At 39.0% G+C, this 21,769-nt stretch overlaps 1 protein-coding gene across 2 annotated transcripts in view; it reads left to right on the forward strand.

The window, feature by feature from the left end:
* The window catches only part of LOC121916017, a 111,261-nt gene that overhangs the window by 72,737 nt on the left and 16,755 nt on the right, over window positions 1-21,769 (forward strand). For both annotated transcript variants that reach the window (XM_042440719.1, XM_042440728.1), the window contains 9 exons: window positions 2,531-2,825; window positions 3,050-3,123; window positions 3,415-3,500; window positions 6,034-6,073; window positions 6,892-6,972; window positions 11,031-11,138; window positions 14,130-14,239; window positions 19,449-19,497; window positions 21,150-21,270. In XM_042440719.1, the coding sequence (XP_042296653.1) occupies window positions 3,058-3,123; window positions 3,415-3,500; window positions 6,034-6,073; window positions 6,892-6,972; window positions 11,031-11,138; window positions 14,130-14,239; window positions 19,449-19,497; window positions 21,150-21,270 (661 nt within the window). In that variant the 5' untranslated portion in view covers window positions 2,531-2,825; window positions 3,050-3,057. The remainder of the gene's footprint in view (window positions 1-2,530; window positions 2,826-3,049; window positions 3,124-3,414; window positions 3,501-6,033; window positions 6,074-6,891; window positions 6,973-11,030; window positions 11,139-14,129; window positions 14,240-19,448; window positions 19,498-21,149; window positions 21,271-21,769) is intronic.

Below are 21,769 nucleotides of genomic sequence, written 5' to 3' on the forward strand. Positions count from 1 at the left end.
TCAATAAAATAGCTAAAACATCTAGAACATCTAAAACATTTAGAAAACATACATCATAACCAGAAGTGGAGCATTTTATCTTAAAGATCTCCTATAAGAGGTCGGATGGATAAACCTGCCGGAATAGATCCATCTTAAGTGCCTTCTTAAAGGCATCTAAGGTGGTGATAAGATGGATTTCTTCTGGTTTGGGGGGGCTGCGGCCGTAAACGATCTATGGGAAGTTGACATTAATCTGGGCTTATGGTATTCTAATAAATTCTTCCCAAATGTTTTGAGAGTGTGGGGCAGATTTTGTAGGGAGAGGCATTCCCTCAAGTAACTTGGGCTTGAGCCATGAAGGGCTTTAAAGGTAATAACCAACACTTCGTACTGTGCCTGGAAGCTAATCGGCAGCCAGTGAAGAGTTTTTAACACAGGTGTCATATGGGCCGACCTGGTAATCTGATAACATGTCTCCAATTTAGTATATGATTAAACAAGCAGTCCTTGTACATTAGCAAAAAGTCTGTTTTTTCTTTTTTGAGTCTCTATGGCCTGCCCCCCCACCCGCCCCGGACCTCACATCATTTAGTGTAGATGATGCAGACCAAAACAGCCACGGCAGGATTGAGCTCAATTGTGCCTATAAAGGCATGGTTCTGGAGGATCTGGTCTGACAGTGGGGTAAAAAACCTTTTAATGTAAAGTTATGTACAGTTATTGACAAGGTTGTCAAGTCGTGTCCGATCACAGGGAGCAGTGCTCATCTCTGGTTACTAAGGTAACCAGAGATGAGCATTGTCAGAGACTACTCTGTGGGTCATGTGGCCAGCACGACTGCACAGAATACTGTTTACCTTCCCACCAAAGTGGTACCTATTTATCTACTTGCATTTGCATGTTTTCAAACTTGCTAGGTTGGCAGAAGCTGGGGCTAGTGATAGGAGCTCACTCCATCATGTGGCACCTGGGCTTTGAACTTCCAACCTGCCGATCTTGCAATCAACAAACATCTTAACCTCTTGAGCCACTGTGTCCTTTGAGCCATTGCAGGGTGGAATAGCCCTATTTTCCCACTGAGTTTCTAAGAAACTCTGTGGCAAAACTGGGCTGTTCAGACAGCCCTCCCCCCCCCATGCTCCTTACCCTTGTGGTGTGTGATCCATCTGAGAAGTTTCCCAGTCACTTCATCTGATGCAGAAACAGGGCCCATGGGTGAACCCTTGCCTATCCCTGTGCTGACCCAGGGACTAACTCCAGCTATCCTGCCCCATCTTCTCAGGTCCTCAGTGTACCATGTGCTACAGTAATTAATACAGAGTGAGCATGATGGCTACTCAAACTTTTCATGGACTAGCAGTTGTGTGAGCTTGCTTGCAACACTGATGAGAATCAAAATTAGCAGCACAAAAAAACCTATCATAAAGATATGTCTTTACTCTTAGAGTACCATATCTGTGTGTTGTGTGCAAGAAGCTGTTACCAGAATCAGAGCTTAGAATTTTATTTTAAAACTGTAATTTGTTATGTTACTCATTATGGTCTTTAGTAGGCAATTTGTTGCTATTGCTTGTCTCAGTTTTTTAAAAGAACACCTTGCATTCCTTTCTTGGAGGCAGGGGGAAATGTTACTGTATTTGGCTTACTTTTAAAATAGGAGAAGGCTATGATTTTTTTTCTCTTAATTATTCTGAAAACAAAATTCCTGCCCTGTTCAGGGTGTTCACCACTTGGAATAGCACAGGATCCTACATGCTGTGTTGGAGAAGCTGAAGAAACTAAAACAATAAAGCACTCTAGCCACTGCAAGAAGGGTCACTGACAACCAGCAACATTTCCTGCAGTGGTCTAGTTGCAGCAGCTTCTGAGACACAGCCAGCAGCATGTAGAATCTTGCATTGGTCTATGTAGCACAGTACGCTTTTCTATGTGTAAAAGACAGAAACAATAAAACATGCTTTAGCTGCCTTATATATTGCAAGTAAGCACCACATACTTTTATGGCACAGACTACTATACACACCCTACTAGAATTATTAACATAAAAATGTTAGTCATTCACACCAGGATGTGAGAATGCCATTATGTTAAACTGGGAATGGAGTGGTTTTGCTGCTAGTGGTCAAGTCTCCCTTATCCAGAATTCCAGAACTGAAATATTTCAAAATAATCGATATGGGTGGCTGGGATAGTGACACCTGATGATTCAGTGTACACAAACTTTGTTGCATGCACAAAAGTATTAAAAAATTGTCTCTAAAATTACCTTCAGGCTATGTGTATAAGGTGTATACAAAACAAAAATTAATTTAATGTTTAAACTTGGGTCCAGTCTCCAAGATATCTCATTATGTATATGCAAATATTCCAAAATTTAAAAAATTCTGAAATCCAAAACATTTCTAGTCTCAGAAATTTTAGACATTTAGAGCTACCGCCTAGTTCTAATCAATTAATTTGTGAATATCGTTGCTACACTTCTTGGATGGGGAAATAGTCACAACCCAAATGCTAAAAAATAATGGTTTCTGTCTCATTTCCCCCCCAGTCATTCCTGTGGAATAAAAAGATTCTCTGTGCCAGAGGAACTGCAATAGCTGTATTTCTGGCAATATTTGTGCTAAACACAGCAGCAAAGAAAAACAACTTCACGATATGTGGATTGTGAGGAAAAGGCTGAGAATGACCAGGTTAAGGTTGCCTGAGAGAGTTGATTGCAAACGGAAGAGCTTGTTGTGAAGGCGCAAGCTGAACATCTGGAATGTTTTCTGTTCGGTAGCATCAAGGAGGGAGAGGCTACTACAGTCTCAACAGGTGCTGTGCAAGACATACAATCATCTCAGGTAAGACCCATCATTTGTGCCATAAATTTCTTTGGGATAGTTATACAAACCTAGTGTTTTTGACAAAATAGCATTGATTCTTTTTATTTCTGAGACTTTTAGTTGTCTGCAAATCTCTTTCCTTTGGGCACCTTCCAAAAGCATTCCTAGTGCTACATGTGCTCTATATTCTTATTACCTTTTTGTTCCCTTTTCTCTCTGTGTTTTTTTTTTTTTTTTTGCAGTTTTTGACATGAAGAAAGACATTGATGCCTTAATAGCAGAGGAAAGAGCAGAAATTATTGCTAAATACGAGAAGGTAAAGTCATCACATTTCCCAAGATTTTTATTTATTTCACTCTCTGTAGAAACCAGCCACGTCAGTTGCTAACCTTCCAACCAGTTGTTCTGAATGTTTATATTTCACTACATAGCTAAAATATTGGGTTTCCTTGAAAGTGCTTCCATGTGGTAGCTGCTTCCATATAGTAACCATAGTTGCTTTTTAAAATTATATTAGTGTGCCTAAGTCTTTAGCCTGTTTGCCTCTACCATGACATGACATGGAGGAAGCATGTTTGTTATTGTGCTACCTTCCTTTTATTTCCAGGGAAGGCAGGAAGGGGCTCAGATTGATCCATGGGAAGATGCTGACTTCACACTCTACAAAGTTACAGACAGATTTGGGTTTTTACAGTAAGTTTTTCTTTTCCTGTCCCTGTAATCTTTTGCTAAAACTTGCATTGATAGTTATAGTTGCACCTTCCATTACAGTTGCAGTTCAGATGCTACATTGATGCTTGTTTGCCTTACCATATGTCTGTTCCTACCATCCCAGTTAACTTGAGCAAGTGAGACGCAGAGAGTGTGTGGTTTTAATGATGTTTATGAATGCTCCAGCCATGATGTGCAAGTCAAACTGTGACGAGACTTGTTCTTTGGAAATGAATGTGCATTGCTTCTGCATCCAGGAACCTGATGAACTTTTGCTCATGATCTGACTTTTTGAAAACCTTTAAATTCCTTTAAGAAAACTTAAAATGTTCCTGTCTGCCACACCTACAATTTAATGATATTTTAGTGTACACAGTGCCAGCTCCTTGTGCTATGAACTCTGTTGTAGGAACTATAATAATGTATACAGTAGTTTAATTTGTTATGTACTTTATATTGCATCTGTTTGTGAATAGGATCCTTAAGAGTTTTTTTCCTGATGCTAGTAGCCAAGCAGTTATTCTGAAATATGATAAAATGTGGGGGAAAGAAACCAAAATACAGTCTTAAATTTATAGGAGACTCCTAGAAACAGATTACCAAAAAAACTGTCCTTTGGGACACTGTATTTTAAATTATACAGTGTGGCAAACTTATAGGTCTTTTTTTTCTGAATGTGCCAGAGGCCTGTACCATACTTGTGCCCATTATCTACAACAGTGCTTCCCAAATTTTGGTCTTCCAGATATTTTAGACTTCACCTCCCAATATTCCCAACTATTGGCCAAGCTGTCTGGGGCTTCTGGGAATTGAAATCCAAAACACCTGGAGGACCAAAACTTGGGTATTATTCATCTACAACATTTTCATTATTTCCTGGAAACTTGCTGTAAATCAATGGCTTGTGGACTGGCATCAGTCCGGACAACTACTTTGAGCATCATCATCATCATCATCATCATCATCATCATCATCATCGCCACCACAGGTTGAACATCCCTTATTTGGAATTTTGAAATCCCAATTACTCCAAAATCCAAAATTGTCTGCATGGGTGGCTGAGATAGTGACACTTTTGCTTTCTGATGGTTTCATGTACACAAACTTTGTTTCATGCACAAACTTATTAAAAAATATTATTTGCAAAAATTACCTTCAGGTTATATCTATAAGGAATATACAAAACATAAGTGAATTTCATTTTTAGACTTTGGTCCCATCTCCAAGATACCTCATTATATACCGTATATACTGTATATACTCATGTATAAGTCTAGAAATTTTAATCAAAAAATTGACCGAAAAATCTTGAGTCGACTTTTTCACTGGTCACTGTAAGTACTATACTTTAGCTCTTACGAAAAAAGGAACCATCCCCTGGTGAAAGACAATAATGTAATAAGTCCTGGCAGCACTGACCCCCTCTACTCTCTCATCCATCCAGCCTTTAGTATGAGCACAAACAGTTATGCCTGCTGGTATTTTGTAAGTTTTTTGGCATTATGTATTTTCCTTTCTTTCATCCTTTAGATCCTTTGTTACGTTGCCCCTAAGTTTTACCCTCGACTTAACCTGCCCTCACCTTATATATGAGGTCAACATAGTTGAGTATATACAGTAGTGGACTATTAGTTGACCTTATGTATAAATCAAGAGCAGGTTTGGGGGCCACAATCATGGATTTTGATATAACCCATAGGTAAGTCACGGGTAAAATTTAGGGGGGTGTAACAAAGGATCATAAGGATGAAGTAAAGGAAAACAATGCCCAAGAGCTTACAAAATAACAACAGGTATAACTCTTTTTACTCAAACTAAAGACTGAATAGATGAGAGAATAGAGGGGTATCAGTGTTTCCAGTACAGATTACACTCTTGCCTTTCACCAGGCGATGCTTCCTTTTTTAAATAAGAGTTAAAGCACAGTACTTACTTTGACCCATGGATAAGCTGACTCAGGTTTTTGGGATCAATTATTTGACTAAAATTTCTAGACGTATCCATGAGTGTATAGAGTATATGCAAATATTCCCAAATCCAATACACTTCTAGTTCCAAGCATTTTGGATAAAGGAGACTCAACTTGGATTATTATTTTATACATTTATAGCTAGTCTTTCTCCCGATAATGGGACTCACAGCAGTTAACAACATATTTAGAACAATACATATTAAAAACAATTCAAAAGCATTAATAAAAGTATAAATATAAGATTTAAAAACAATTAAACAATTTATAAAGTTTAAACATGAAAGATTTAAAATATTAAAATTCATCAAAAGTCAGTATATAAACTTTAAAAGCCGCAGTGCAAAACAGTGAAAGCCCAACCCTACTCAGTTTGTAAAAGCTTGACAACATGAAAATGTTTTGACCTGCCAATGGAAGGAGAGCAAGGCCATGGCGATCCTGGCTTCTCTATGGAGGGCATTCAAAAGTCTTCTTTTATGTATCATACCTTGTTTGTGTACTCTAGCATCACATGTTGCTTCAGTTTCACTTTTACTCTTTCAGTGAGCATGAGCTACCGACCCGCAGTGCTTTGGAAGAGAAGGTAGGAACTGAAAACTTCATTTTCTAAATATGTTCATTTGAAAGTTAATTTCATCTGTTTGGGTTAAAATTAATTGCAAATGATGGGGTTTATGCCCTAGCCAGCTATGTAGAAAGATTTTGTTCTCTGTTTATTATGCAATGTAGCAAGGAAGCTACATGTGGCAAAAATATTGGTTTACGTACTGCAGATTAGTTCTGGCTAAGAATAGAGGACATCTTTGGAACTCTTATGAATTCTGGGAGAAGTTTTCAGAAATTCTATATTAAATAGGGGTGGAAAAGAGAAATGAATATACAATTACAAAGCCTTGAATTGTTGTTATTAGGTCTGAAAACTTGGTTGACTAAGGGAAACTCAGTAACCCACTGTTGGATATCCAGGATTATAAGATCAGATGACTGTCGCTATGTCCTTCAGTGTCTTGATCCTGGATCTCATGTGTTACTGTCACCTGACAGGCTGTTCCAGCTAGAGAGAGTAATATTTGCCATGGTCAGAGTAGGACTATACAAACACAATTGGATGGTTATTTAACTGATTAATAGTGAACAAACTGAAGACAATAGTGCTATGTCAACTCAGTGAATAGTTTTTGGACTAATTTTCTTAGATATTTACTTTGTAGCAGAAAATAGTTAGATTGAGTAAATTCCTTATTATTCCTGGTGTAAGCTGCTTACAATCTTTAGCTTTTATATACAACCATATGACCCCATCGCATACTTACCTGAAAATGTACATTTCCCTCCTTCCTTACTTGTTCACATAAATTGGAAAGAAGCTTTCTAAACATCATTTTCAAAACACTTTTCCAGCAAAAACTTCAGGAGATTGAACGAGTGGACAAATGGTTGAAAATGTTAAGAAAATGGGGAAAGTACAGAAACAGTGAAAAGGTGAGGAATAAGATTATATTTTACTTTATTATACCTTTTTAGTGTATTAGGGGTGCAAGGTGCTATCTTGTAGGTATTAAAAACCTGATAGCTTTCTCATGGAATCAACAATGGGATTCTAACTGGTTGAGGACTTTAACGTTGGAGCTAGAAAAACAGAGATTGGATTTAGGACAACACTGGGGTAAATGGATAGGGAAGTTGGCTGGCATCATGGCACAGGGTAGGTAGGAAGTGTTGGCTTACTGCCTTAGTGCAATGAGACCTCCTTTGTCTCTTGGTGAGAGAGGATATGCAGAAAGCATGAGGGAGGAAGGAGTGATCAGTACACCCATTCACCTTTTGTCTTGGTGTTACCTGGGTCATTCCACATGTGTTTGAGTTCCATGTCATTTCCCATGGGAAATTCACCTCATGTTCCAAAGGTCATCAGAACCTCTTAAGAAGACACCTGGCTCCAGATATAAAAATATTGAAAATATGGAGTCCCCAAATATAACACAGGGTTTGCTCTGTTTACTGATGCAGCATGTTTTGAATGTTTTTATTCAGAGCAATGTATTATGCTGCCTTTCCTTTCTCCTTCCTATGAAAAGCCTGCTTTTACAACTGCTTTTATATTTAGGATTTAAGAGGAACTGAAAAAGAAACTAGATGTTAAGCATACATCAAGGGGTTGTTGTTGTTGTTGTTGTTGTTGTTGTGTACCTCCAAGTCATTTCTGACCTATGGTGATCCTAATGTGAAACTATCAGGGACAGACCCCTCCATAAGCTAATCTCCTGCTGCTGAGCTTTCACAAAGTAATATTCTGATGCAGTCAGAGAGCAGGTATTTTGCACACTGATAGCAGAGTACATATCAAGTCACTTACTGAAACTAAATGTTTACTGCCAAGAGTGCTCCATTGTAAGAATGGGTAATGCAGCCAGTTTATCTTGAGACATAAAGAACTGTACCAGCTTTACACCAACTATATGGTGATGCTGGGAGACAGCTGCTCTCGTAAAAGAGAGCTGACATCTGGAGTCCCCCAGGGCGCCATTCTGTCTCCCATGCTGTTTAACATTTACATGAAGCCGCTGGGCGAGATCATCTGGAGACATGGGGCAAGGTATTATCAGTACGCTGATGACAGCCAAATTTATTTCTCTATGTCTCCGACTGCTGCAGTGACTAAGGATGGCATCTCTCCTCTAAATGCCTGTCTTGAGTTGGTAATGGGCTCGATGGAGGAAAGCAAACTCAAAGTGAATCCAGAGAAAACGGAGGTGCTTGTGATAGGTACCCCTGGTCCAGGGATGGAGGTTTGTCAACCAGTCCTGTATGAGGTCACATTTCCCCTAAAGGACAAAGTTCGCAGTTTGGGAGTGCTCCTGGACTTGTCTCTTCAGCTGTCATCTCAGGTGGAGGCGGTGGCCAGGAGTGCATGGTACCAACTTCGGTTGATACGCCAACTGTGTCCCTACCTGGCCAAGAGGGACATTGAAACAGTGGTACAAGCACTGGTAACCTCTCGTCTAGACTTCTGCAATGCACTTTACATGGGGCTATCTTTGTACCAAGTTTGGAAGCTTCAATTGATCCAAAATGCTGCAGCCAGATTGGTCACAGGTACATCTAGATCTGACCATATTACTCCAATATTAAAATAATTATGCTGGCTGCCAATCAGCTTTCGGGCTCAATACAAAGTGTAGGTTATCACCTTTAAAGCCCTACGTGGTTTGGGCCTGAGTTACTTAAGGGAATGCCTCTCTCTACACAATCCGCCCCACACTCTCAGAACATCTGAGAAGAATTTATTGGAATATACAAAGACCAGACTAATTACAACTTCCTGTAAAGCGTTTACAGCCGCGGCCCCCACACTCTGGAACAACTTACCGGAAGAGATCCATCTCATCACCACCTTTAAGAAGGCACTTAAGACAGATCTTTTCCAGCGGGCCTATCCACCTGATCTTTTATAGTGGATCTTATAGAATTTTTTACACCTGATTCAACAGTACAGAAACAGATGACAATTTGGCTTCGTTGATGATTGTATTGCATCTTGCCGTGTTTTAATTGATTATTTTATGTAGTATGGGTTGTGCAATTGTATCATTTGATTTTAACAGTTGTAATCTCACCTCGATCCGCAGGGAGAGGCGGGAAATATAAATAATAATAATAATAATAATAATTATAATTATTATTATTATTATTATTCGGAATTAGGGCAATACTGAAGCATCATTTTATTGTGAAAAGATATTGGTGGTCTTTCTTGTGGTTGCTAAGTATTCTCTTCTATGAGAAAGGTAGTCAGCAATATGCATTGGACACAATACTGTAGTTGGATTATAAATTAAGAAAAATGTGGAGGGCAAAAGATAAAGTATTATTGGTGGAAAAGCAGTGCCTAACTAGGAAACAGCTGTTTAAAATTAATCCAAATAAAGAGAAGTTTTACTCCTCCTCCCTCCCCATTGTAAAAAGCAGTGGAGCAGCTGTCACTCACATATATCCACATGAAAGCATCTACATAGTCTTTAAATATCCTTCCCTATTTAAAATTCATCTTGAGTCAGAGAAAATATAATAGAAAATATAGCTAGAGGTAGCATTAGCTAACAAAGCATAATTTGCATGATTTAGATGGATTACAAAAGTCTGCATTTTAAGTGCCTAGTTTGAGTTGTGTTGATTTGTTGTTGTTGTTTTATTCATTTACACCCCACCATTTCCCCAATAATGGGTCTCAAAACAGCTTATAAAAATTAAAATAAATTTAAAGTATTTATAAAGATATAAGTAAAATATATTAAAATATGGGTAAAACATATTTAAAAAACTCATGGTATTAAAAGTTTTAAAAACAAATGCATTAAAAGACAGAAGACAAAAACCAGCAAAATATTACACCATTAAAGCTCTTGCACTCAATTCTTTAAAGCCTTTTGGAACAAGGAATGGCAGCAGAAGAAGAGAGACATCCCAGCCTCCTGATGGGGATGGGCAGCAGTCCAAAGCTAAGCAACCACCAGGAAGGTCCTCTCTTCTGTTCCCAGTAAATGTGCCAGCAAAGACGGTGGGACCAAGAGAAGGGCTTCACTTGAAGATCTTAGTGTCCAAGTAGGCACATATAGGGAGATATGTGCCCAAGGCTACATCTGCACTGCAGAATTAATGCAGTTTGACACTGCTTTAACTACAGTGGCTCTGGCATATGGAATCCTGGAGTTTATAGTTTGTTGTGGCACCAGAGCTCTCTGAAAGAGAAGGCTAAATATCTCACAAAACTACAAATCCCAGCACTCCATAGCAATAAGCCTGGCAGTTAAAGCAGCGTCAAACAGGATTATTTCTCCAGTGTAGATGCAGCCTCTGTCATGTAAGTCTCTGTAGCTCATTACCAGCACTTTGAATTGTGCCCAGAAATGGATGGGTCGGTAATGGAGCTGTTGCAACAAGAGAGTTGAATGTCTCATGTAGCCAGCCTTTTTAAAAAAGTGGCTCCAGGGCATTGGGCCAGCTGAAGATTCTGAACTTTTCAGACAGCCCCTTGTACAGTCTGTTAAAGTAATCCAAGCATAATATAACTATTTGTTTTATTTATTAAAATATTTATAGTTTACCTTCTGTTGTGAGATTTCAGAATGCCACACAATTAAAACAATATAAAATGTTTAAAACAAGTCTAGATAAAAAAAACAATCCAATAATTTAAACATGATAAAGTGTATTAAACAGATCACCAAGTTCAAAAACCAGAAAAGGCTAAAACACTTTAAAAAAAAAAGGGGGGGGGAGTTTAAGGTCCCTAAGGCTTTAATAAAAGCTAAGACACTCTTAACTCTCTCTCTGTGTGATGCACACACCTTTAAGCTGCCCAACCTTTAGTCTACAAAGCAGAAGGTTTTGAGGGAAGGTTTTTTAAAAACATTTAAACATTTTTACCACGTTTTTTAAAAACATATATGAATTATCAGATGATCACAGGATATGCTACATCTAAGAAATATGCCTGTCTTTTAGAAGATTATATTAATTGTTGTTTAAAACTTTTATAGATGTTCCGCAGAGTTTATAAAGGGATTCCACTCCAAGTCCGTGGCCAGGTCTGGTCTCTCTTGTTGGACATTGAAAAGATTAAGATGGAAAATGAAGGAAAATATGAGGTAAAGTATCTAGGAACCTCCCCACTCCAATATTTTGGCCTATAACTTCTTTTAGTCCCAACTAGCAGAGTCAGTTAAAGGGGATAGTGGAAATGTAGTCCAAAAAGGTCTAGGGGCCAAAAGTTTCCCTCCCTCTTCTAATGCATACAGAGTAATGACTTCTGTCACAATGCTTTTGTTCAGGTTTCAGCATTTTAAGTGAGTTTGATACAAAAATGAATGAGGTGTTTGGTATTACAATTCTTTAAAAATTAGCATATTAATTTTCTCATGCTTTTTATTGTATAGTAGGAAACCCTCCAGTGAATGAATTAATTGAAAAAGGGTAGTAAGAACAAATGCAGATATAATTACCTGTATAATTTAAAAAAAAAAAACCCTTGAGATTCAGGTAACTGGATCTGAGTTCCAAACTTCCCATGTATTGCTTGCCATGTCTTTGATAAGCCGTCGTGTCAGTGACTGAAAGGCATCCTCTTGGTTTAATACATTGCGGGGTAGCTGCAATGTGATTCATCCCCTGGCAGTATTTCATTTCCTAAAAGATCTACAGATGTGACAACTTACATAAAAAAAGCTTCATAGCATAGCTACTGTGCACAGAAATACAAAATGTGCCTTTTTTCCTGAATGGGATACTGTTTTACCTAAAATGTAGATGAATGTAGAGTCTAAATTATTCACACAAATACAGTGAACCTCAGAAATTTGTCCTTAAGGGAGGAGACCACTCAAAAGTCACTGCACTGATTTTTAATTTTTCCACTTTGATATTTGGTTCTTATGGCACCTTCTGATGGCAAATCTGCTGTTTACTATCTTGACATTACTATTACAGTATCTAATAATGTCATCCATTATCTGCTCATCTTTTAGTGTGATACGTGCCATCATTTGCAACAGTGCCCTTCTGCATCCTGCATAGGATCGATTATCTAAGCTGTACATAAAATGGGCACAAATCTAAAAGCAGAAATGGTAGAATTCAAAATGCAGTCAGGGGGCATCTTATCCTCTGAGGACACTTTATCACTAATCTTAATGTGTCCATCCTTAAATAAAAGAGCTTCAAAGTCAAATTATAATATGAACCAGCTAGACTACGGATCACTAAGAGTTTCATTTCTATGTCCTGTGGCTTAAACTGGGACCAAGGTGCTTTTATTTTAAATCATGATGTACATGTTAATAATCTCAACAGCAAAGCATATATGTGTTATAACCCACCGTTTTGAATAGCCACAGTTATTAATAAAGAAACACACACACACACACACAGAGAGAGAGAGAGAGAGAGAGCGTGATACTGTATGGTAGTCCATTAAAGTTTAATCTCTATTAAAGGTGTTATCCTTTAACTGAAAAACAACACACCCACCTGCCCACCCCACCCCCCATGTCCATTCCTTTGTAAATTGTTGAAAACAAAGTTCAGTGCCAAATGCTTCAGTAACTTAATCAGTTTGAAGTTATATCAATTTACAGGTGGATTAAAACAATGGGGTGCACCTAGATTAATTTAGCAACACTTAAACCATATTGAGATCTGCATGAAAAGTTAGTCATGATTTAAATTAGTTACCAGTGAGATATATGTACAGCTGACTCAGTCAGATCCAATTAAATATTTTTGAAACAGGAAGCATACTTTTTTAAGAGAACGATTGTCATATAAAGTTTTTACAAGCACTTCTATTTTTCAAAAAAGTATTCTAACCTGCTACTAATTTCATCTCAGCAAATAAACCTTAAAACGTGTGTGTGTGTGTGTGTGTGTGTGTGTGTGAGAGAGAGAGAGAGAGAGAGAGAGAGAGATGTTCAGGGACATTAGATCAACATTGGTTCTTCTAGCATTCCGTGTTGAATACATATCATTGATTGCCTGCAACCCATGAGTAGCTTCTCTAAGCTTTCTAATTAGAATATCTGCCTCCAGTCTAGGTTTTCCCTTGCTATCAAACACCTGATCAGTTGTGTTTTTCAAATGCTGTGGAACTGTCAGCATTGGAGTATGCTTTTATACCAGAAATTCCTCCCGTAGCATGACTGATAAAACCAACATCCTCCACTCCATGAGAAAGGACACCAAGAGTAATTGTGGAGTCGTCATTTCACCATTCCAGAGATCAACCAGATTTTCAACAGAATCACCTGCTAAGGGAAGCAGGAAATTCCCCCAAAGCTATCAGGAATCCATTCCAAATCTCTTTACTAGTTGTAAAATCTAACCACCTCATGCATCTGAGGAAGTAGGCTCCAATTTACAAAACCTCATGCTACTAGCTTCTTTCTTTCAGTTAGTCTCAAAGATGCTACAAGATCCTTTTGCATACTGATTTTCCAGACTAACACAGTTATGTCTTACAACCTAAACAATTCACAAGAAATCCACTATACAGATGAAGAGCCTAGTTCTTAGCATAATTATTTTAACCACTGCCACTGCATTCTACTCAGAGAATGTTTCCATAACACTAAGCCTCACAGCAAGTGATTAGAAATAAATTCACAAGCAGTTTAACTAAGTTCACGAGTGGTCTTCAATAAACAAGAAACTCAAATTATAATAAGCTTTATAGGGATATAAATCCCGGAAAATGGCTTTTTCTAATCCTCTTCATCCTTGGTGTCACCTAAGGCCAGCTATTAGCTCTAAATGATTTAGAAGAAAGTTGAAGCCAGAGGAAGGGTTTTCATAATGGAATATGGGAGCATTATGGGGGCCTTTATCATGCAATGTTGCTAACTGTTTAGACTTCTTTGAAAGACTCAGTAAACATAGTGAGATGCACACATTCAAAAAAGCAGGAGACCTCCTGAAGAAAGCATGCAGTTCTCTTTATAGCTTACTACAGAAAAACAATGATGGTGAGCACTAGGAAGTGTTTGCTTGCGTCTGGCATGGGCAGACTATTCCCTCTCCTCTGAAACCAGTACTTCTCAGATACTTAAAACGATATTTAATGTGTTAACTGATCTTGCTTGATCTAGAAAATGAAAGAACAAGCCAAGGATTTCTCATCAGAGATAAAGCAGATAGACCTTGATGTCAATCGAACTTTTCGAAACCATATCATGTTTCGGGATCGCTATGGAGTTAAGTGAGTATCTCATATATCTCTGATACATATTAGATACAGATGCATCTATTTTAACCCATTTTATCTCTACTCCTTTGTCCCACTGCTGTGAATACTTGTTGAAAACTTCCAATTTCAAGGTCTCAAAGAATCTAAAGAAAGAGTATAAAACATCATGAGCAGGTCTGCCAGGGAAGTGGCTCTTTAAAAATAGTGTGCGAATTAGGTAAGAAATGGAATACTTGATTTAGATTCTAGGAAAAGAGCTTAAGAAAAGTAAATAAACAATAGCAAATACTACCTCATGAAAGAGCATTAGCAATCTAAACACTTTCCTTCACTCTGTAAAACTAGTTTTTGCAAGAAGCATTTGAAGATCTTTGTATTTTTTTATTTTTGTTCCAGAATATCTAGGTGGCCTTTGCCTTGAGAAAGTCTGTTTGATGTCACCATTTGTAGAATGTGAATGCCTGAAACGTCTTTACAGACATCGCAAGAACTCAGTTATTGTATAGTGCTTATTGCTACCAATCCATTTTTGTGTCTGTCATATCCAGCAGTGTGTCTGACTCCTTTTTTTAGTGTTCACAATGGCTTCCAGTAGGTTATGGGAAAGCATTTACAGCATTTTGTGTATGAGACAGATGTTGACTGAATTTTAATGATTGATAAATGGATTTCATGGAATTCTTAGTATTCCAAATATTTCCATGCATTCCTCATTTGTTTGTAAGTGTGTGTGTGTGTGTGTGTGTGTGTGTGTGTGTGTGTGAAAATAGTTGTTTTATACTGGATACAAAATATCCTTTCTCAAATGCTGTCCCTAAATCCAGCATTATAAAAAGGTATTGTAAGATATTTGTATGTACATGTGTGTGTAGATCTGTTGTAATACTATAACATAAATTGATCTCTTTCTCACCTTGCCTCTCCACACCCCCAGGCTTCAGTTATAGCAGGAAATGTTTATCTGAACAACATTTTTTCATCCAAACCAACATGATGTTTCCATAATTCACCTGTCTTTTCTCTTCTCCTTCCTACTTAGGATGTGATATTTTGTAGTTTAACAGATACAGTAGAGAGCAAAAATTGATGGTATTTGGAGGGAATTTGTGACAGTTCAGGTGCTCCTTCTTGTTAAAGCACCTGAAAGAGTATCAGGCCATGTCTGGACACCAGTAACCCATTTGTATAGAGTACTTGTGCTATTTTCTATTTGCTCTGTAATTGCAATCAGCAAAATCCTCAAGGTCTAGCAAATTCCTTACTTGCCTTGAAGACAATGTCATTGTCCAAAAGGTGGAAGAAGCAACAAGGAGGTCAGCTATTTTAGATCTGATCCTAACCAACAGGGATGACCTAGTTAATGGAGTGCAAGTGGTGGGATCCTTAGATGGGAGTGATCATGTTCTCCTAGAGTTCGTTAAACAATGGAAAGGAGAAGCCAGACATAGTCAGACACACATTCTAGATTTTAGGAAAGTTGATTTTAGTAAACTTAGAGAAATACTAGAAGGTGATCCCATGTTCAGGAATACTAAAAGAGAAGGGAGTTCAAGATGGATGGGAGCTTCTCAAAAGGGAATTATTGAAGGCACAGTTTCAAACAGTTCCACTGCGAAAGAAAAATGGGAGCTGTCTCAAGAAACCAGAATGGATGACTAAGGAACTTTCAACTGTGCTAAGTTTTCAATGGAATATGTATAAGAAATGGGGAAATCACCAAAGAGGAATTCAAACAAATAGCAAGCACATGCAGGGGTAAAATCAGAAAAGCTAAAATGCAGAATGAACTCAGGCTTGCTAGAGAAGTTAAGAACAATAAAAAGGGCTTTTTTGGATATGTCCGCAGCAAAAGGAAAAAGAAGGAAATGGTAGGGCCACTGTGTGGAAAAGATGGCAAAATGCTAACAGGGAACAGAGAAAGGCAGAATTACCAGCTTGGTAGATGAAGGGAATGCTGTGGATATTGTATATCTTGATTTCAGTAATGCCTTTGACAAGGCTCCCTGTGATATTTTGCAAACAAGCTTGTAAAACAGGGGTAGGCAACCTTTTTGACCCGGGGGCCGGGTTGCTGTCCTTCAGACAACTGGGGGGGGGGGGGAGCCAAAAAATAAATAATTAAAATAATTTTAAAAAAAATTATATAAATAAATAAACCGGGACAAATGTAGGACAAAAAATTCAAATGGAGGACACTTTTTTTTAAAAAATGGAAGACACGCAAAAAATTGCTAGTTTTTTAAAAAATGTTAATATAAATGCATGTTTCTGAGGCTTCTATAGATAATTGCCCCCACTTGCCCCCCTTGCCCGCCTCCTCCTGATAGGCCAAAGGCCCCTTTCCCCTCGCATGAGAGGCCAAAGGCCCCGGTGGCAATCGGCGGCAGGACCAGGCTGGGGGCGGTCCCAAGGCCTCACCGGGCCACATCCGGCCCGTGGGCCGTAGGTTGCCTACCCCTGTTGTAAAATGTGGGCTAGACAAGGTAACTGTTACATGGTTTTATAATTGGTTGACTGGCTGAACCCAAAGGGTACTCAACAATGGCTCCTTTTCATTCTGGAGAGAAGTGACCATTTGGGTCCCACAGGGCTCTGTCCTGGGCCCAGTGCTATTCAACATCTTTATCAATGACTTGGATGATAGAATTGGGAGCATACTCATCAAATTTGCAGATGACACCAAATTAGGAGTAGTAGCTAACACCCCAGAGGACAAGATCAAAATTCAAAATGACCTGAATAGACTAGAAAGCTGGGCCAAAGCTAACAAAATGAAATTCAACACAGAGAAATGTAAGGTACTGCACTTAGGGCGGAAAAATGAAATGCACAGATATAGGATGGAGAACACCTGGCTGAACAAGACTACAAGTGAAAGGGATCTGGGAGTCCAAGTAGACCACAAGTTGAACATGAGTGAACAGTGTGATGCGGCAGCTGAAAAAGCTAGTGCAATTTTATGCTGTATCAATAAAAGTATAATGTCTGGACCATGGTATCCTTCTGGAACGCCTGAGGGAGTTAGGTATCGGGGACACTGTGCTTCAGTGGTTTTGTTCCTACCTCTCAGGAAGATCCCAGATGGTGAGGCTGAGGGATAGTTGCTCCTCTAAGAGAGAGCTGACATCTGGTGTCCCTCAGGGCGCCATCCTGTCCCCCACGCTATTTAACATTTACATGAAGCCATTGGGAGAGATCATCCAGAGCCATGGGGTGCAGTGTTATCAGTACACCATTGACACCGAGATTTATTTCTCTATGCTTCTGACTCTCGCAGCGACCAAGGATGGCATCTCTCCTCTAAATGCCTCCCTCGAGTAATGGGATGGATGAGGGAAAACAAACTCAAGTTGAATCCAGAGAAAACGGAGGTACTAGCGATTGGATCCCTAGGCCCAGGCAAGGAACTTTGTCAACCTGTCCTGGACAGGGTCACACTTCCCCTAAAGGATGAAATACATAGTTTGGGAGTACTCCTAGATCCGTCTCTGCAGTTGTCATCTCAAGTAGATGCAATGGGTAGGAGTGCTTGGTATTGACTTTGGTTGATATGCCAACTGTGCCCTTACCTGGATCGAAAGGACCTTGAAGCAGTGGTACTTGCACTGGTAATCTCTCGTCTTTATTTCTGTAACGCGCTCCACATAGGGCTACCTTTGTACCAAGTTCGAAAGCTTCAATTAATTCAAAATGCAGCAGCCAGACTGGTCACTGGGGCATCAAGGCTTGACTATATAACATTAATACAGTGCGCCCGTGCCTTATGCGGGCACGCCATACGCGGCCTTGGGCATACGCGCTCAAGCCGTGGGGCGCGCGTGGGGCGGAAGGGGCGGCGCGTCCCATTCAATTGAATGGGTGCGCGCACCTGTTGTGCCCTGAGCGCGCCCGCGCCGCTGCACACGAGCCCCATTGTTTCCAATGGGGCTCGAGCATAGGCGGAATTCACCTTACGCGGAGGGATCCAGAACGGATCCCCCACGTAAGGCGAGGACAGACTGTATTAAAATCTCTGCACTGGCTGCCGATTAGCTTCCGGGTGCAATACAAAGTGTTGGTTATCACTTTTAAAACCCTAAATGGTTTGGGCCCGAGTTACTTGAGGGAACGCCTCTCCCGACACAATCTGCCCTGCACTCTCAGAATATCTGGGAAGAAATCACTAGACTACGTAAATACCAGGCTAGTGACCACGTCCCAAAGAGCATTTTCTGCTGTGGCCCCCAAGTTGTGGAATGATCTGCCAGAAGAGATCCGTCTTATTACCACTCTGGATGCTTTCAAGAAAGCACTGAAGACGGATTTCTTCCAGCGAGCCTATCCACCAAACCTGCTGTAATATATCTTACCTCGGTTAGCATTGCATGCTCTTCATGGAGAACCAACCAATTGTATAGTATTGTACTGTATTAATAGTGATGTATTTTTATGTTATGTATTTTTAAGCTATGTATTTGACGTGTTTTATTGTTGTAATTTGTTGATTGTTGTAATCCCATCTCGATCTGCAGGGAGAGGCGGGAAATAGAAATAAATTTTACTATTATTATTAATTGAAGTAATAGTGCCTCTGTATTCTGCTTTGGTCAGGCTCCACCTGGAATATTGTGTCCAGTTCTGGGCATCACAATTCAAAAAGGACATCAAGAAACTGGAGCATGTCCAAAGGAAGGCAACTAAAATGCTGAAGGGTCTGGAAACCATGTCCTATGAGGAACGACTTAGGGAGCTGGGGATGTTTAGCCTGGAGAAGAGAAGGTTAAGAGGTGATATGATAGCCCTGTTTAAATATTTGAAGGGATGTCATATTGAGGAGGGAGCAGGCTTATTTTCTGCTGCTCCAGAGACTAGGACCCGGAACAATGGATGCAAGCTACAGGAAAAGAGATTCCACCTCAACATTTGGAGGAACTTCCTGACAGTAAGGGCTGTTCGACAGTGGAACACACTCCCTCGGAATGTAATGGAGTCTCCTTCTTTGGAGATCTTTAAGCAGAGGCTGGATGGCCATCTGTCGGGGATGCTTTGATTGAGATTTCCTGCATGGCAGAATGGGGTTGGACTGAATGGCCTTTGTGGTCTCTTCCAACTCTATGATTCTATGAATATCTTTCTTTAGAAGCACTGCAGATAAATAACTTGAATAGCTTATAAAATTGTTCAAAATATGGCATTAATAAATTTCTTGATATTCTTACTGTCATCTTTTCTTCTTGTGCAGGCAACAAGCTTTGTTTCATGTTTTGTCAGCTTACTCTGTTTACAACACGGTAAGAACTTAAATAATTTGGAAACTGAAAGGCTCTGAACATTAGTTCTTATTTGGCAACAAAATCTTACCTTATCTTAAAATAAGATTTTAGATCTAAATTGGTAACATGTACTTTTTAGAAGGCCATATAATACCAAGAAAAAGAACTCATTTGAGCTAAAACAAATGCACGTCCTTTTTTCCTGAAGTGACCATTACCATCTTTAGGTACCGCTGGTAGTGCAAAAATCCATGCTGCTGGAGAAAAAATATCTACCATTGATTTTATTTTTGTACATGTAGCTACTTATGAGCATATCTGTAGTCATGCTTTCTGACTGATTTCTCTGTGACTCTGGCCTACCACCAAATGGAAAGTATTGGCACATTCTCTTTCAGACATCTTTTGTTTCCTTTATGGTAGCTTCACAGCTCAGGACTCCAGTTTGTTACAGTCAGTTAACAAATTTCCAGCCAAAGGGCATAGAAGAGAGAATATGCTTAAATTAGCTACAGCATTTGCTGTTTCTATGTGCCAGCAGGAAAGGGATTAAACCAGATGATCTAAAAATGGAGAGATATATATTTCTAGTATTTTAAAGAAGGCAGTTGTCTTTTCCTCTGAATTAGCTGTTCAGCGAGAATGTAAAATACCATTTGTACAGTTTTTCTATTATTCAGTTCAGTAATGTCTAAAACAGTTGTAATGTTACCAGAATTCATGCTCCATTAGGAAGAAATAACATTCTGGCTCCACTTTTAGATTAGACATACTGTATATACTCATGTATAAGTCTAGAAATTTTAGTTAAAAACTTATTAAAAAATTGAGTTGACTTCTATGTGGGTCAATTTAAATATTGTACTTTAATTCTTTATCAAAAGAAAAGAAAAAGAACCATCCCCTTCTCTGTGGCAAAAGATAACCTAAAAGAAACACTGACCTCCGCTAGTCTCTCTTCTGTGGCTCTGCTTGGGGCGTTTCTTTTTGGCAGGAAAATGGTGGTGGTAGTTTCCTCTTTATCCATCCAGCCTTTAGGGTGAACACAAACATTTATGCCTGATAGAATTTTGTAAGTTCTTTGGCATTGTTTCCTTTAATTCATCCTTTACCGACCTTTGTTACGTGCCCCTAAGTATTACCCCCGACTTATCCACAGGTCATATCAAAATCCACACTTGTGGGCCCAAAACCTGCCCTCGACTTATACATGAGGTTGACTTACAGTTGAATATATACGGTAATTGTACTGAAAGACCCCTATTTACTAAATATATCATTAATTTACTTCAGGTTTGTTTGCTTTAGGATTTTAGTTCCAGTGCATGATCTTACTTTGCATGGATGTTCCAGGACCAGTATTCCAGAAGTTGTCAAACAAAAAAGTTACCAATTAAAAGTTTTACAAGTTGCCAAAGCTCCTTTTACATGGAGATGCCAGAAACTGAATATGGGTCTTTTTCCATGTGAAGCATATGTTGTTCCCTGCCCCATTTTAGATGCCACTTGCTGAGAACTAGCAGTTTGATCCTTATCTGAATCACTTGGATAAAATTATCTCTTTCAGTGCCCTTAATGAAAAGTGTTGTTGTTTTTTTCTTTCTTTGCATAGTCTACTTTGCTGTGATGCTGATTTGTGTAATGTGTTTTTTCATCCTTTGATATTTCAGGAAGTGAGTTACTGCCAGGGAATGAGTCAAATTGCAGCTATCCTGCTGATGTATTTAAATGAAGAGGATGCCTTTTGGGCACTGGCACAACTGCTTACCAATCAAAGGCATGCAATGCATGGTAAGGTTTTCTAAAAAACACTCATCCTTCCTTCCCACCTTTGCTTATTTATTTTTAGTATTTTTATATCATATATAGCTATGTCTACCATATTTGGAACATGAAATTCCAGATGTTCAAGGTGGGCTCAGAAAATGAAGAGGCACTACAGCTCATATTACAAACATATGGTTGATAATGTATTACAAAAGAAAATCAGCATATGCTTTATAGATTACAGTAAAGCCTTTGGTTGTATAGATTATGAAAAGCTATGGATTGCTCTCAAAGAAATGGGTGTGCCACTACATTTGATTGTCCTGATGCATAACTTGTACCTGGGACAAGAGACAACTGTCAGAATACAGAGAAACAGATTGGTTTCCAGTCAGAAAGGGAGTCAGGCAGAGCTGCATCTTATCACCAATTTTATTCACTTTGTATGTCAAAAATACCATACGCAAAGCAAGATTGGAGTCAAATTGGGGAGGCATGATGACTGGAGGAAGGAACATCAGCA

Source organism: Sceloporus undulatus, chromosome 1, assembly GCF_019175285.1.
Source record: "Sceloporus undulatus isolate JIND9_A2432 ecotype Alabama chromosome 1, SceUnd_v1.1, whole genome shotgun sequence".
NCBI lineage: Eukaryota > Metazoa > Chordata > Lepidosauria > Squamata > Phrynosomatidae > Sceloporus > Sceloporus undulatus.